At 38.5% G+C, this 17,677-nt stretch overlaps 1 protein-coding gene across 2 annotated transcripts in view; it reads right to left on the reverse strand.

The window, feature by feature from the left end:
* The window catches only part of LMBR1 (limb development membrane protein 1), a 74,088-nt gene that overhangs the window by 54,293 nt on the left and 2,118 nt on the right, over nucleotides 1-17,677 (reverse strand). For both annotated transcript variants that reach the window (XM_068934279.1, XM_068934280.1), the window contains exon 2: nucleotides 2,306-2,378. In XM_068934279.1, the coding sequence (XP_068790380.1) occupies nucleotides 2,306-2,378 (73 nt within the window). The remainder of the gene's footprint in view (nucleotides 1-2,305; nucleotides 2,379-17,677) is intronic.

Genomic DNA, 17,677 nt, shown 5'->3' on the forward strand with positions numbered 1-17,677 from the left:
CTAGTTTTAAGTACTTTTCAATCAATGTAACTACAGAGTTATTTGACCTTATTTTATTTGAATACACAGACCAAAAGTAAGGGTCTTTCACAGGGCTCTAGGGCAAACAAGCTACAGAAAATAGTCATAGGATCCTTACTAACAAACAACATAAATCCCTAGATAGTTCTTTCATTTTCAGGGTTAATGTATTTTTTCAAAACAAGAAAGCATGCCCAGAACAGCAGTAATGACCACTTAGTTGCTTTCCCTTATTCATTTTAACTTCCCCCACTTAGTTGCTTTCCCTTATTCATTTTAACTTCCTACCCCACCCCACCCCTTTTTTTTTTTTTTTTTTTTTTTTTTTTAAGTCATACCCTGGTTTCTCTTCAGGTATATTGCATTTTGGACTTTTTTCCCCCCCCCACTTATTTCTTAATAATATTTCAAGAAGTAAGGATGTTAACATCTAATTCAGAGGCCAAACACAGATACATCCTTTATCTATCTGTTTCTATACAGAGCTTGGTGGTTCTTCCACATCTGAAGTCATTTTCTAGTCAGCTTTCTTCTTGTACTTTTAAGGTCTCCCAGCTTTTCCTTGAGAGAACACTCAAAAATTATCTTCTCATCAAAGGATTTAAAAAAAAAAAAGTCAGGTTTTCAAGATTTACAGAAGTCTTGCATAATCTTGAAATAAACATGTAGTCAAAGTAATTTACTTTCACAGAAGAATTTCTTAAAAGCATGAAGTTATTGTTCCTGCTTCTGACAGGAATCTCACGGTGTTTTGAGAGACTAAGCCCAGGTCTCTTGTGATTTATTTCTGCTAAAGAGCTTGCTGTGGAAACTGCAAGCAAGTTTTCCTGAAGTAGTTCCAGAAGTGCTAAGTTAAATTAAAACTTTAAATTTTTGTCATCAGGAAGATCCTGGCAGACTCTGCAGTCTACCTAGCTAAATGCTCAGAAAGCTTTCAGAAAGTCATGATGGCTACAGAGCACCTCCTTTCACCAGCCCACGAGATCACCTGCCAAGAAGTTAAATACAAGCATCACTACATCCCTCACTGTTTGTCAAGCCAGTTACCCCCATACTTCCGTACCTCCAAATGGCAGTAACTTTGGAGTATCCAAGGTACATATCAGAATCAGAGGGTAGTATCCGTCTTATTCATTAGTTTAGCTATTCGTTATGTTTAAAAAGGCAGGAGTTTTTTGTTGGGCTGGTTGGGTTTTTTGGTTTTTTTTTGGAAAAAAGTTTCTCGAGGTTTTTATATCTTTATAGATGAATCCATCTAAGAAAGTAGCTCCATCATAACACAGGTCACTACAGCTCAATAAGCACTTTCAGTCAAAGTTCAAAATCCTAAGCTCCTCACGCATGAGCATGCTTCTCTGGCACGACTGACCGAGTGTGACTAAGCACTCGGGAGTCAAAGATTTTGTGCTTTTATGGTATTTGTCTTTAGAGGAGATACAGAGGTGAGTGATAGGGGTCCCTACAGACTGGTTTCAGACAGAATGTTTCTAAAGAAAAAAAACAGGTGAATAGATGATTTCTTCGGGGAATAAGACTTCAATAGTGAAATCCTAAGGAACAGGTTAAAGGACACCGAAATAACTCTAGCAGAGAAAAATCAGACTTTTTAGAAGAAATCCACTACTTCTCCCTTCTGTAGGATTGGCTACTTTTTCATTTTACCAGCTAAAGCTTTGAACCTAATTTTGATGCTAGAACACAGCTTGAAGATACTTACCCTAAAATAAAACAAAAATGTAAAGAAAGCATTACAGTAGAACAACAGGAGCTAGAGGCAGGGGAGGCAGAAGTGTCTACTTGAAATTCTCCTGTTTCCTCCCTCCTCAAAACCTTTAATATTTAGGCTGCTAAGGAGCTACAGCATAACCAACGACGGTTGCCATCCACACCTCCTCCTTACCGACCATGCATTCGCACTCAGGGCTGGAGTGCCAGATACAACATTTGCCGATCCTCCTGCAGGGGTTTCAATGTGCTCCCCCCCCCGCCCCCGAGCTGGAGTGATTAGAGGGCACAGGGAAGGGTCTGACAAGCGCCAGAGCTGGCACAAGGGAGGGGATGGCAACTTGCAGCACAGGGACAACAGCAGCAGGTGGAGGGCAAGGTTGCAGCGTGCGCTGTCAGGCCTGTTCAGGCTGCTGTGGAGCTGCAGACCGAGAAACATGTTTCATCAGAGGTCTAAACAGGTTGTTCTACTTTTCTTGGGGAGGCAGAAAGGGAAGGAATCACCTGCTCACCTGAAAAATAAGATGAAATTTGAATGCATAAAAAAGGCTATGCTCACCTGCTTTTCTTTTGTATCTTGTGATTATGAAGTAGGAAACTATGTAGAGAACAGCAAATAGCAGAAAACAAATCTGAAAAAAAAAGTTGCACTTGTTAGGTTGTGAAAAAATGCCTGGATTATAATATGAATAAACAGAAAATAATATGTCAACAATTTAAAAGTGGTATTGTGGTATGCTGTCAGATTGACAAAACTGCAATATATGTAAGTGTCAACACTTACTTTAACTTTCTGTTAATAATATATAAAACATGAACGAGCAAGAACAGCTCAGTTTAAACAATATTTGTTGAAAAACAGCCAACTAAGTAACAGTCCTAGATCCAAATGGTTCAAGTATTAGAGTTAGTGCACTGATCATTTTCTAAGTAACACTGCACTTCCCAAATGAAGTTTCTGGGGTCTTTTTGTTTCCTTCAGGGGTTGGGGGGAAGAATTATCAGCACAAGGGAAAGAAAGTCATCTGTATTAAAGATCAATTCAAAAAGATTCATGAAGGTCACTGCTGCTCAGTCCTAAGGCAGCCAGCTGATAATTCAGTTAAGCACTGACCTGACACATCAAGTCAGTTTACCGGAACTATCATGCAAATAACATTTCAACCAGTCCAGATGGTGTTATATCAACTACACAGCTGCAAGCTTTCTCCAAGTTAAGGGGGAAAAAAATACACTTTGTTTACACAATTTTTGTTTAAGTTTAAATCTCTTGAGTTGTGAAAGCTATCACCTTTTGTATCCCTTCACATGTAAGGTAAGGGTAATTGTTATGTTCTGCAATGGGCTCTGGAAGATCTACTTTGGAGTAAGCTATCAGTAGATGCAGAGAGAAGCAAACAGTTGTTTTATCCTTCCATTGTCTTAAGCCTAACAAATTCTAGGTGACAACATATACACAGCAGAATTTCATTTGCCTAAAGTTGGTGTCTAAGCATGAGCTAGCTGCACACTAAGTTAACCCTTACAGTCAGGGAAGCCTAGGGTACAATTCCCCTTCTTATAAGATAGGGATCTTTTTCCAGTCAGAGGTGACCATTTCTTTACTTAGGCCCAGCGTGACTGGCATCAAGTTGTTTTTAAGATTCAGCACTGGAGTGCAGGAACAATAAGGCAAGACCAAAACAGCTACTGTATGTTGCAGAGACAGGAAGAGAAGAACCGTACGGCAAGATGTTTTTCTTCAAGGTCTTGCAGGGTTAAAACTAAGAAGGGCTCAAGTAATTTACTCTTGAATGAGACAGCAATGGCTCCACATTGCCTCCTGATGCCTATCAAAAATATAAGCCAGTCAGAAACTAAACAATGGCAAAGCATAGCATTCTGCAATGCTGGTGGCCCCTAACCTTCACTGGTACTCAAACAGTAAGAGTGAACAGTGCTGTACACTCTTCAGTGCTGTACTGAGTGTATTTGCTCTTTTTATAAGCCTGCAGGAAACATTACCTCCGCACCACAAGCTGAGAAATTATTTCAAGTATCTAAACTGTTAAGATCCTCTTGCTTGCACACAGTACTAGTAGTGACCAAGTAAGCCTCTAACACAGCCTTTGCCCAACCGAGTCGGTTTTTACCCCCCTAAAGTGAGTTTGCCCTATTGTGAAAAGGTTTCTAATGGCTGTGCGTATATTTGCAATTTACAATATACATCCTTAAACGTGTTTTACTTCAGCCTGAGCTTTAACCTCCTCTGAGATCTGAAGTTGCAAGACAACTTTAATGAGCAACAGTTAAACTATTTCTTTAATCAGGCATTTACAGATTGGCTGCCTTTAAAAACTTATTTTCTCAAACAATCAGAGAAGTTACCCTAAGTGAAAGGAAAGAGAAGTGAGGGTAATTATATCCCTTAAACGTTTACATCTAAAAGAACTGTATCACATCCAAACCACTAGGATCAGAGGGGAAAAAAGAGTGTATTGCCTCATCAGGTAAGACTTTTTTTTTTTTTTTAAATACTAATACACTGGGAGAGTTATTTGCCTCACGTAGATGGACATTTTAGAAAGGAAACAAAGCGAAGCCAGTATCTAAGCACGATGTCTAGATGCCTGCTACTGCCCTACTGACTTCCCCCAGCAGCATGACTGTGCCATAGGTCTGAAGCCGGCAATTCAGCTCATTCTCTGAGCAAGCAATGCACAGCAGTGATATTTCAGATATAGATGCTAAAAATTAAATTTCCTAACTAGCTCTCTAACTTCAAATATATAATCTGCATAGAGTTCGTTGCTCTAACTTTCCAGAGGATGCTTCAAAGAGAAAAAAGGTTTTCAATATTAAAAAACACAATTTAACAAAAAATGCACTGGTCTATTTTTAAATCAGACTAAGAGGCAAACTGAGAACAACCTTAGGTTTTCTGACTACTCTGAGACAGCTTTTCCTGTCAGAACAGATAATGCTATGCCACTGCTGAAAAAGAGTCTTTCTCCAAGATTCCAATTACTCTGAAAACTAGACCAAGCCTACAGATACTGACGTCTAATTTTAGGCATCTGCCTTCGAAAATTAGGTATCACATACACAGGATCAGTAAAAATCTTCGCAAACTGTAAGACCCAAATAATCCTGCTCCTGTATGAAATAAACATTTTAAAAAAACAAATACAATACAGATAAGCTCATTTTTGGTCTTAATATGACTGAAATCTTGTTTGCAGCTTCAAAGAAATAGCTGACTTACTCTATCTGTAGCACACTCGCAATGTAAAAAATGGGAGTTCTGTACTTAGAAAGTACCACTGAGATAACAGAGTTATTTTGAGGGCACAGTAGCAGAAAGCTGTCTAGTAACACAAACTGTCAAATGCTGCATTTCTAGTTTTAGATGACAGCTACTCTGCAACTCAGCAATAAGGTGTAATCATATAGCTTGGTGTAATTAATCCTCTGCTTCTGCCAGAATTACAAACAATTTTGTGACTAAATATTTGATAGAAGTTGTTTATTACAGAATACACAATGATCACCACAACAATAAGGAAGTTCTAATCAATAAAGGCTTTAGGATCTTAAGAAGCAAAGAGAGTATTCAGAAACTAAAATTTCCTTATAACAATCTAGACAAGCCAACAAGCAAATGCAGAAATATTCCTTCAGACTCAGTTTATGCTTAGTGAAAGCTATGATCCTGAAGCGTTTGCAACGATGCACACTGAATAGCTTTCTAAAGCAAGTAGCAAAAGCCAGCATCCTAACTATTTTTAGAGTTGAACTCAGTTAAGCTGGGGAAAAGGAATGTGTTGCCCATGATAGCAGGAGAATAGACTCCGCAGTCCAGTCACGCTGCAATCCTGCATTCTTACTCTTCATATTGCTTTTTGTTTCAGGATATTTTTGTACTGCAGAAAATACAGTCCTTTCTGTACTTGTTCTAGTTTCAATTCATGTTTCTTCATTATGCATGATGAGGTTTGCATGCAGTACTCCAGATACGGTCATATGGCTATATATAATAGTACTAACCCTGCCTTTCTTTACTGAAATCACTTCAGCCCATTCACCGTGAAAAATCACAGTAGTAGCTTAGAATTACCCTCTGATCACTAAATTCATCCATGCTGTTCTCCTCAATCGCTTCCAGCTGAGGAGCTCTCAGCTTACAGCAGAAACTCATTATTTGGGTCCGAGTACATCATCACATCTTTTTTCTTAAGAAAAAAAGAAAAACAAACAAAAAATGCATACCTGAATTTTATATCACATCTATCATTTCAGGATAATCCAGTTCTCTCCGTGTTCTAACACGGAGAGACATTCTAACCCTCTTTGGTATTGACCGCATCTTCTAGAAAGCGGATAGTGGTCTAACAACAGAAGTTTTTACTTCATTTTCATGAAAGTCAAGTAAGATTGCTCTTAATACCAATACCTGAGAAAAGCCAATGTAGCTTTCTTCCAAGGCAACACTTATTGCCACGTACACTATAGACGGTTCTTGTTTACTTCATAGCTCCTCTACTGAGGCACAGCTCTTCCAGTTTAGCCAATAGCTGCCTATATATTTTCTGGATTTAGCCCTTGGCTTGGGAGAAAAAGGACAATCTAACAATACTCCTACAGCTTCAAAGATATCCATCTTAACAGCCCAACTTTAAAAAAAAAAAAAAAACAAATGCTCATAGCCAAGTAGACATAGTGAAATAAGACATGATTCCAAGAAGCACATCATACACAAAACTTCATCAATACCTTCAGTGAAAGAAGAATCTACATACTTTAAAATCCACAACTTCAATCCTTTAATATGCAACAATAACACATAGGAGCAAATAGGATATTCTGTTAAACCCAAATCATACAAGTAATGTTTGCAACCAAAAAGTAGTATTTTATGACGTCATTCATTTCTACAATAAGAATTACCAAAAGACAAGAACGCTACAAATGTAGCAAATCTGGGTCAAGTTACATTATTGATAACCTCAAACTCTCTGCAAAAAGGTGTTTTCACTGGTGCTTGATTTAAGCTCTTCCAGTATCTGAGGTTTGATTTGATGAAACAGTGAAAACACTGTGCAGAGAATGTACACAGCAATGGTGATCAATCAGGATTACCAACCTTCACTGATACAGTGTCAACTGAAAGAGAGAAAGAAAGTAGCTTTCCCTTTTAAAATTTCCTTAAATTGATATTTTAACTTTACAGTGGAACACATTAGCCATGATCACTTCCGTGTAGCCATACTTAGACTGTTGCTAAGAAGCTACTTTAAACTTAACTGTGGTATGTCTTCCCACTATAGGGGAAACACACTCAGTACAAGCTTGACCAGCCATATCAAAAAAAAAAAAAAAAAAAAAAAAACACACTACACAGGCTGCCTGCAGAGTGTATTCTCAGTTTGGTACAAATTCTTCATTTTCTGCCTCACCTTATCTTACTCTACCGAGTACAGGTTGCACAAGAACCCAACTACAACTGTCGTAGGATTTCAAAACCCAGGAAAAATTTAAATAAAGGAAATTAAGAGCAATGTGAGATTTTTATATTGTTAGACCCAAACAGCCAAGCAAAGCAATTCTTAGTTTTTTCTGGGTTCATTTTCACACTCCACACCACCTAGCAGCTGAAAACAAAATACATCAACTCTATGCCTGCTCTAGGGGCTCCCATTCACCAAGTGGCACGCTATGACGACTGTGGACTTTGAGCATGCAATTCATTCACATCTCTTTGGGTGGAAGAAAACCAGCCTCCGGTAGGTCAACTAAAATAAATCCATCTTCCTTTGGAGTTCTTCACCTTCTTTTGCAAAAAGAAGTGCTTTATGCTCTTACTTAGGCTACACGTGGGGCTTGCCAAGCAAGGCTACTTCTCGAGATGCCCTGTATTACGTTCTTAGGTATCTCGTATCCACCTCTTCCATAGAGAGGCTCATACTTTTGAGCCCTTACTAGACAGCTCTAAACTCCTGCGAGGATGGAGCTGCAGACAAACTGCATATGGTTCAGCGTGTGCATCACAGGGGCTGGTGCTGGAGATTCTGACATTAAATGCAAGCAACAAACGTCTTAATAACTCAAATTACTTTGTACTTACCCCCCGGCAGTTACTAAAGATCAACTGACACTAATTTCTCCATATGGATGAACTTCAACACTTTAGCATTGAAAGTTATGGTTTGGTTTGGTAAATCATCCTCTTCTGTTGTGAGTGCTAGAGCCACGCTTTCATTCTAAGAAAGCCTTTGCTCGAGAAGCATGAGCTGCTTTTTTGAGTGAATAAAACTGAGAGGAAAAAAATGCAAATCCTGTAAGTTTTCTTGATACACAGGATACAGCCATCATTCCCAACTGTAATTAGCACATGCATACTAACAGCTACATTTGAGTGTACAGAACAATTGACAACTTTCATTTACATGACACTATATTCTCCCCAGTTGTTGTACAGGAAACACAACTGTAGTTTCTACTGTATGAAAGCATACAGCTGCACTGCCCAGTTCCTGTCCAACAGCACGCCTTGGCAGCAAAGATGACAAACAGCATCCTGGGCTATGTTAACAGAAGCACAACCATAGATAGAGGGAAATAATTATCCCTCTCTAGTCAGCACTTGTTAGATCACATCTAGATACTGCACCCAGTTTTGGGCTCCCCAATATAGGAAAGACATCGATAACTGGAGTGATTTCAATGGAAGGCCACTAAAACGGTTGGAGGCTGGAGCACTTGCTCTGTGCTGAGAGACCTCAACTGACTCAGCCTGAAGAAGACAAGGTTTTTTGTTTTTTTGGGGTTTTTTTTTGGTTTTTTTGTGGTTTTTTGGGGGGTGGGGAGGGGACCTGAAAGCAACCTGCCAGTACCTAAGAAGAGGTTATTAAGGAAACAGAGCTGGGCATGGTGGGAGGATAAAGCACAACAGGCACAAGTTGAAACAAGAAGTTCAGACTGGATGTAAGAGGAAACTCCCATGAGAATAGTCACGCAGCAGAACAAGTTGCCTAGTGAGGAGGTACAATCTCCAACCCTCAAGGTTTTCAAGACTCGACCGGATAAAGCCTTGAGTAACCTGGTCTGATCACATAGCAAAGCTTGCTTTGAGCAGGAGGTCAGACTAGAGTCATCACTCATTTCTACTATCCTGAACAATTTCATACCAATGGAAAGTTTGAGACCCTTCTCCAGTTCATTTACGAATGTGTTTTAAAAATATTAGTCTAAGTGCAGACCCCTGCGTGACTGTGCTGGTAACACCCTCCTGTTATGAAAAGGCGAGCTTTTTATTTCTACCCTTTCGTTTCCTGCGTTTAAAAAAAGACTCTGTGTCAGCTGTCAGGTTTGCATGACTGACAGAGTCTGCAAACTGACAGGACTATTACCCATCACCTCATTCACCAAATACCAGCACACTCACTTTCCTCCAGTCTTCAGGGATTTCCCCATCGGTTCATGGGTGGGGGAAATCTACAATAACACTCTAGAGAACTCTTCCACTGGCAATTTTAAGACTGGTAGATAAAAGTTATCTGACCCTGATAAGCTTAAAAGTGTCTAACTTCAATGAGAGTAGCACGCTTTCAAGCATGAGGAAGTCAAAGCGAACAAGCAATCGTTTCTTCCTTCCTGATCGCACATTAAAGACTAGAATAGGGAGAGTAAATGTGGAGCAGCAAAGCAGACACGGAGCAGTCAACAGCACTTTACTTTGTTATGTATGAAATAAAAGATCAAGAAGATCCAGAGAACTAAAGGAACGAAGGGTGTAACTCTAAAGTATTATCAATGCCAGAATTTAAAAAAAGAAAAAAAGAAAAAAAGATTTATGCTATTACATCCAACCAGCATTGCTGTTCAAAAGGTATGGAAGAAAAAGGCTATACGCATACTGAAGACTATCTCCACTGCTTGCAGCTCTTCTACAGAATGTGTCCTTTCCCCCAAATAGAAAAAGCACAGAGGAAAGAGAAGGCAGAAGTCAGCCTGCCTAATACCACGCTGTAGAATGCTTAAGAATAGGTTTAAGAATTAGAAACAGAACTCTGAATGTTTTGCTTAAACGTGCTCACTACCCATGGAAAAGTAGTACTGTTGTACTTCTAAGGTTTAATTTCAATAACATAAAACAACTAAATATAGCATTGTACACCCACCTATTATTGCTCTCATGCTGCTACATTATTCAAGCTGTGTATTTAAAAGCCACACAGCAACCGAAAAGCTTCCGCCCGCTGTCCTACTTGGCAACAACTTCTGTTTACATGTGGAATGGATGGCAGGAAGTATGAGTGGAAAAAATACAGGTGGAGACAAACAGTTTTCCTCAATTTACTTCTAATAACTACTATCCTATTGACATCAAGGAAGCAAGCAATGCGCTCCATCTGGTTTGGATACATCAACAGTAAATTACCTAGAAAACACTTGTTTTATTATATATTTTAATATACACACACACACCCCAAAAGAAAACACCAATTTTAAGCTCTGCTCTAAATTTGACCTTGGCGTTCATAATATTACATGCTTTAGACATGCCATTTCACTCAAAATGAGATATGAACAATTTATTCTTGAAAACTGTACTTTGCATTTAGCTTTGTTCAATTTAATTCAATCAAGTAGTTTTATATACTTAATATAACATGCAAAATTCAAACTTGTGAATGTCAAGCATGCTTTATGACTATGGATGGCCTACTCATTAACACAGCTCTCTAAAACTATGATTTCCCGCACAAACATTTTAAGTCTTCTCTCAGGACCTCATTAGCCTAACACATGCACATGAGGCTGACCCAGACTTTTTTTTATTGGTTCCTAAGTTCAAAAAAATATATAAGTGGTTCAGAAGCTGGGTGTCTAGAGTTGCTCACAAAGGAAAAAACTCCAGGATCTAATAAAGTCGGAAAAAGCAAAACACATCCTGCATGCTAGAAATACGGCTCAACTGAAAATAAAGAACAGCCTCTACAGCCCCATAGAAGGTAGTTTCCATATATCATTCACTTTAAAACGTTCTTCAAGCTAACTTTACCAGCAGCAGAGCCCCACTTCAAACTAATGAATTCAAAGCAGTTTACAGATCCATTAACTTTTACATTCACTTTTATATGCTTAATGGGAAAGTATTTATGTTACTGGATAAAAGGAGAAAAACAAGTTATTCTCATCTCCTCACTAAACTTCTAGTATAAAGATGAACATTCATCTTCTAAGATTCCTCTACGAACCACAGTAATAGGCCTGTTACAACTTTGTAGAGGGTAGCGTATTCTACACCCAGTAATACGTTCAAAAACTATGACCTCCGAAAAATTTTACTCTGCCGCTGAAGGACTGCAACATCGCCATCAAAATTAAATTCAAGAATATTTTCTCAGAATTAGAGTAAGATTTAAAATACCTTCTAGAATTAACACCAACACCACTGACCTACATCGTGCAAATATTCTGGCATCAAATGAAAGCACTATTCAACGTGTTTATACCAAATTACAATAATCATTTACAGTATATGCAGTCATTCTATGACTATTCCTTTCTGTTAAAAATAAGCTCATAGGAAAGCATCACTGATGCAAAACTCTTAAACATCATCTGTTTGCATTAATATAGCTTCTTCAGCTAATACTAATTTCCAGTGCAAGACAGATGTATCTCAGAAGATAGTTACTGAATTTTCTTCTCCTAATGTATCTAAAATCCTCTTCCTTTTCTTCCCACACATACATATTTCAGAATTTAAGTAGTACATCTCAGTTTTTTCCATAAGTAAAACCATGTTTAAACTACAATGCATATATTTTTAATTCCTCCAATTATGCAGATTTCTATTCCACAAAAATCGGACATTTATAAGTTATCACAGTCTCAAAAACTCAAATTTTAGACACACTGCTGTTGTCAAATTCAATACAAATCCATCATTAACTCACCATATCGGCTAAGCACGTCAAAAATAGAAAGTTTAACTAGGTAATGGAAAAAGTGGGATATGGGAGACAAAACAGGGTTTAAGGTCAACAGCAAAACTGTGAAGCAGCGCGTTCAGATGATAATCATGGAGCCTAGCACTAGGAACAGCATTACTGGGAACCAGCAGGAAAGAGGGGAATCCAGCACATCTGCTGCTTCTATCCACTCCACGCGGATTTCACACTGGCACACTGACTTCCGTGCTACCTATACACGTGCTACCTGCTGCAGAGAACACGAAATACAAACAGATGAACCGAAGTAAAGTTCTGCAGCATAACATTTTCCAGCTAATCAAATTACTTTGAACCCCAGTTGTCAGAGGCCTCAAATATTAAAACAGCACAAGGAACCGGGGTGGTTCTTAGATACCTGTTGCCTAAAGTTAGAAACAACTTTTGCCATCTTCAGTCAATCAAGAGAGTAGGAATCTTTGTGTGGGAAGAAGTTCAGCAACTTTACAGCACATATTCACCCCCAAGTTGGTGAAATGTCAACACGTGTTTTGCCACCATCTTCATGAGAGCACACTAGGCCTCAAAAAGCAACAGATCAAAGCTACTGAAAGCATGAAGTAATTCTAATTGTCACACGAATGGCTAACAAGGAAGCTACCAGAGCATCTTATTCTAGGTCATCTCCACCCACCTGTACGCTTAGATTTTACAGTGTAAACAACCAAGGCTTCTAACAGTTACTGTATAAAAACTATAACGATGACTTTCAAAGTCTCTCCTGTTGCAGTGCAACAAATTATGCAACCTCTTAAACATTAATGGTTTATAGTTACAAAGGAGTCAACGTCTCACGTCATTTGACGCAAATTCACGTTTATAGGAAAGCTTCAGTGGTTTTCAAGGTAAGAGGAGCAGGGAGGGGCAGAAAGGGAGAGTAGAGAATACTGCAAAAGTTAAGACTCTCAACAAGAGTTATCATTGCCCTCCTAAATGATAATAAATACCAAATCCAATGGGGCAGGGAGAAAGACAAGACAGGAGAAAGCACTACAGTTAAAAGAAAAAAAACCCAACAACAAACACACACACATCTATATAACCTTCAAATAGTGTTTGAAGGTTTCATTTGGATGGTCTTCCCTAACCCCAGGCGCCACTGGACGTAACATCAGAACTGAAGTCTCCCTCACTTATCATAACTTCATCAGCACTGCGTTTCCAACTCCCTTTCCGCTCTAACATGGCCACCGTCTCCTCTGCTACTTTGCTATACACTTCGCTTGCCACTCAACCCTCCTCAACATCTCTGGAGACACCTCTTTTCAGACACTCTTGCCTTACACAGTCAGTCACACATAGCATCCCTACACCGAAGCAAAGGTTGAGATGTTCATTATAACCCTGTTCCACTTACAACCCATCATCTCATCCAGATCCATCTAATACTTGACCAATTGTCCAAATAAAAACTTATTTTGGATATGTTTGTCTTTTGGTGGGGGGCAGGAAGATAGGGAGAAATTAGACATAAGCTTACTGAAAAGTTGGTTTCAGCACAGACTACAACTATTAAAAACTCAGTGCAAATGTGTTTAGCAACTCTAGACGAAAAAAACAAAGTAGTCAGGCTTAGGTTCAGCGAGGAAAGAAAGAGGGAAAAAAAAGAAAAAACAAACACCACAATTTCCACTCAGAGTTTCCCCCACTTAGGTTTCATATCCATGAAGAGCCTCGCCCACCTCAAGTTTGCATTGACACTACTTCACTCCGCATAAGTCAGTCACTATCTCTAGTTAGTAAATATGGCTCCTGAGCCTAGTTATATTCAGCCAGGTAGGACACCCCAGATGCAGCACCTGCTGCACTTAAACGCAAAAAAAACTTACACATCATTTTTGGAAGTCATAACCCAAAGTCCACCCTATATCCACATCAAGAAAGGAATTAAACTAACCTTCCACATTCAAAGTAAGCACTATAACCACTGAGCCATCTTTCTCCAATTAGTTAATCCTATCCTTTATTTCCACTACTTTTCTTTAAAAAAGAAAAAACAGAAAACCCACAAAAATCTCACAAAATTCAAAACAAAAAGCATCAAATTAACCAGTGATGTGGAAATACGAGTTGGTTCATTTTTTTTAAATTATGATTCGTCTCGGCTGTTGAGCTGAAAAGCATTATTTTACTAACCTAACCTAGATGCGCTAGATCAGTACCTCCACAGCTTTCCCTGGCTCAGTTTCTAACACGCTTTCCTGTTTCCTTCATAACAAATAATTGCAACTATAACACAGTAGAATAATAAGTATAATACAGTACAGATGGTAAAGAACACAGTGACACAATCTGTTCAGTTACCCACTCAGAGCAACAGAAATCACACCAGACAAAACAGCTGTGGTCTTATACAATAGGTGGATGTGTTTGCTGTCAGTTCCTTCACTGTCTCTTAACGCAACTCCTTGCTGCACCTTGTCATTATCAAGGCTAAGTTTTCTGGGACAGAGAGAGACCTTGAACAGATGTCTGTACATTCCACGAAACATATCCTTCCTTCTGTCAACTATTACTACAAAATAAAACACACTAGTACTCCAGAAGAGTTATTCTGAACTGCAAGTGATGGAAACAATTTTTACACTTCAGTCTTCCATGCTTTTATGTAAATGGAAAAAGTGGAACTCTCCAAAAGTTGATTCTGTTGTGGGAATAAGCATCTCTCTATCCACTTGTCTCAGCCAAGTATTTAGAGACTTGTATTGATTCCAGATGGATGTATCAGGACTGACCTCAGGCACTGGCAGCCAGAAGATGACTCAACACTTCATAAAGAAGGGTGCAGTACTGCACCCCTGTTTACAAAGTAGAGGTATATTTTAAAAATGATACAATGATGTGAACCCTTTATATACATAACTATATATGCCCCTATCTTTCAGGTTTACATCTCATGCCACTGTCATAAATACTCCTTTACTCACTGTTACAATTCCTTTCCAAAACAGGGAAAAAAAAAAAAAAGCAATCTGAGAAATGAAGGACAAAAATTATACACGAGATGTAAGCAGCTTACAATACAAATTATCGCTCAGGTTTTCAAAGCATAGATTAAAAACTGAAAGGCATTGGCTCTGTGGGACAAAAGATGAACTTGTACAAATATTCAAACAAAATTGATTTAAGCATTTTTAATAAGTTTGTTCTCAAAGAATCACCAATGCTTCTAGTCAGCACTTTCCTTCCGGCCCACCACTAGAATAGCATCGCTTCTGGCATAAAACAGGCTCTGCTAGGACTACAGCTTTTGTCCGTGGCACAAATTTAAGGAAACAGAACTGGTCACAAACAATTACACGTTAGCAACAGGACTATAGGGCTCTAACGTCCTTACTCATTTTACAGCCATATATGGGACAAATGCCAGCAGCAATCACACTGCGCTAGTTTATACAGAAGAAGAATCCCAAGCATCTCTCCGCCCTGAAAAGTGTTGGTGGGGGCGGGGGGAAGCTAGTGATATCATAGTGATATCAGTGTGAAGTTGCAGTCAGAAATCCAAAACACATACACAGTTGCAACTATCTAAAAAAACCCTTTTAAAGTGTTGGAAGTTATTTTTAGTTATTTAATAGGGGGACAAAATCCATATCTATCAGTTGTAACAGGAAAAAAAATCCTTAATACACTTGAAGTAAAAATAAGTTAAAAAGTGATGTGGTTGAGAAGAGCCCTCTTTTAAGGGGAATTGCATTAAGTAGAGAAATTAAGTTTTTCCAAGCATCTAGCATCTGAAGTCTAACACCTCCTAAAACACTTAGTCCTTCGTATGAAGGCATTAGACATTAATCATTAAACCACATATTATACCAGTTTCAACATCTGCCTGGACTTGCATGAAGCAATTAGAATTATAATAACCCTTTTGTATTTGAACCTATTCTGCCAGGACTGATTTTTCTCATGATATATTTAGTATAATTACGTTATTTCCAAATGTACCATGCTTGTTCTTAAGCTTTCTGACTAATAACTCTATGGCTATCAAATTGTTTTCTTCCGCAGTTTTCCCCACAACTTAACTGCAAGCACACTGCAAACTCAAAATCCTCTATTCTGTACTTTTTGATATTATTCCTCCGTTTACATCTAAATTAAAAAGCTAACATCACAGGAAAAAAAAAAAAGAGATTCAAAGTAGAAAAAAATGAAATAATAACTTAAAAAGTAAATATAGAGGAACACAAAGAGACTGAAACAAACCACTGCACTTACATGGTTTGGTTTGAAATAAACGGTGCACAACAATACCAGCAGAAATTGGAACACTGTGTTGTATAAACAGATATTATAATAACAGCACACTAAGGAAAAACAGTTTCCCCAAAAGCTCAAGTATCTTCCATGGGCGTGCAGGATCTCAGCACATTGCAAGTGAATCCATGCGATGAAAAAAGGCAAACCAAGAGTACAAAAATAACAGATAGTATCAGACGAGCACAAAACATCACCTGGCCTTTGCAACTTACTACTATTCTTTTACATAACTGTTGATCAGATACAAACCACACACACCTTCCTGTATTTTGTAACCAGCTAAAGCCGTTTTTCAGAAAGATGTCCCTTCCAATTAAGACCAAGCACAACTCCAGCTGCACTGAAGTCAGGGCTCCCACTCACTTGGAGCAAAATCATGGTTCTGTTATGTCTCCAGTCTCTTATTAAACATGGAGTTTGAGAGCCCAGTGTATCTGTTGATTCTGAATTTTAAGATGACTTCAATTCTGAAAGCGTTTGGGTTTTTTTCAGTAACTCCTCCAGACAAGAGGTCCTCAAAATAACAGATTAACATTTGAAGAACCATTCTGAAACTGGATTAGAGATTTAACCTCCTACCAGTAACGAGGCAACAAAACACAAGGTAGGCTAGTTTCTTGCAAACAAGTACCCTCTTGCAAAAACAAGTACTACATTGACACTCCAAACAAGAGGTCAAGAGATGAATGGGCCTCTGTTCAATTACGCATTAGGTCATAGAGACCGTCACGCTAGAAGTAGACTCCTGGTTTATTAAAAAACTTGTACCACCCTTGTTCTATCTATAAGCATGTCAGAAGCATTTCTCTTTCAAAACTGGAATTATCAGAAGTTGGCACCTACAGAAAAAGAGAGGAGAAGAATAACAAGCCTTTGATTTCTATTATATAACACAACTTTATGGAAAAGTTTGTGGTGTGTCAGCTCAGAAAGACAGATAAAATAGAAATGAAGCATTACAGTGAAGTTCTAAAGTCACGCTAAACTTAACTTCATCAAAAAGCAAAATCTATGAATTCTACATCCACTTAAGGAAGAAAATGAAAAAATTTAAGAGAGGAAGAAAAACTTTATCGACATCAACTCACTGTGCTTTACTGGAAGATAAAAATAATATTTTCATGAGAAAAGGAATCAAAGTCTATGCCAGACAAAAAAAGGTCTCCAAAGGCACTAGAATACTGCCAGATTGCATAAACTTGACCTTTTTGTATAAACAGGGAAGTAGAAGTTCCCTCCACAATAACATTACACAGCAAACTTCACATCCTTCTATTAACAGCTTCACTGCCCCCACTGCACCTGCAATAAAAGCCCTCTGCACGTGTAAGGAAGTGGAACACATTCCCTTGTCTAGTTGAGAGAGGGATTATTATATCCATTACCCATTGCTCACAGTACAGTTTATTTGCACAGCATTGTTTATTTGCTTATTTTAAGAAAGGATATTCACTGGGTAACTTCATGACCAGCAAGGGCAGGAGCGGTTGTGGGGGGACGTTATCCTAGAGCACATCACTTACATGTAGCATTATTTACTTCGTTATGATTCAACTGACTACAAGGGAAACAAGTCTGTGCAACAACCGTACTTGCAATATACTTCTGTGACTGTTTAAGACCTACAAGAAGGTTATATATGAGACTGTCTTGCTCAGTTGCGGATGGCAGCA

Source organism: Struthio camelus, chromosome 2 (genome assembly GCF_040807025.1).
Source record: "Struthio camelus isolate bStrCam1 chromosome 2, bStrCam1.hap1, whole genome shotgun sequence".
In the NCBI taxonomy this organism is placed as follows: Eukaryota; Metazoa; Chordata; class Aves; order Struthioniformes; family Struthionidae; genus Struthio; species Struthio camelus.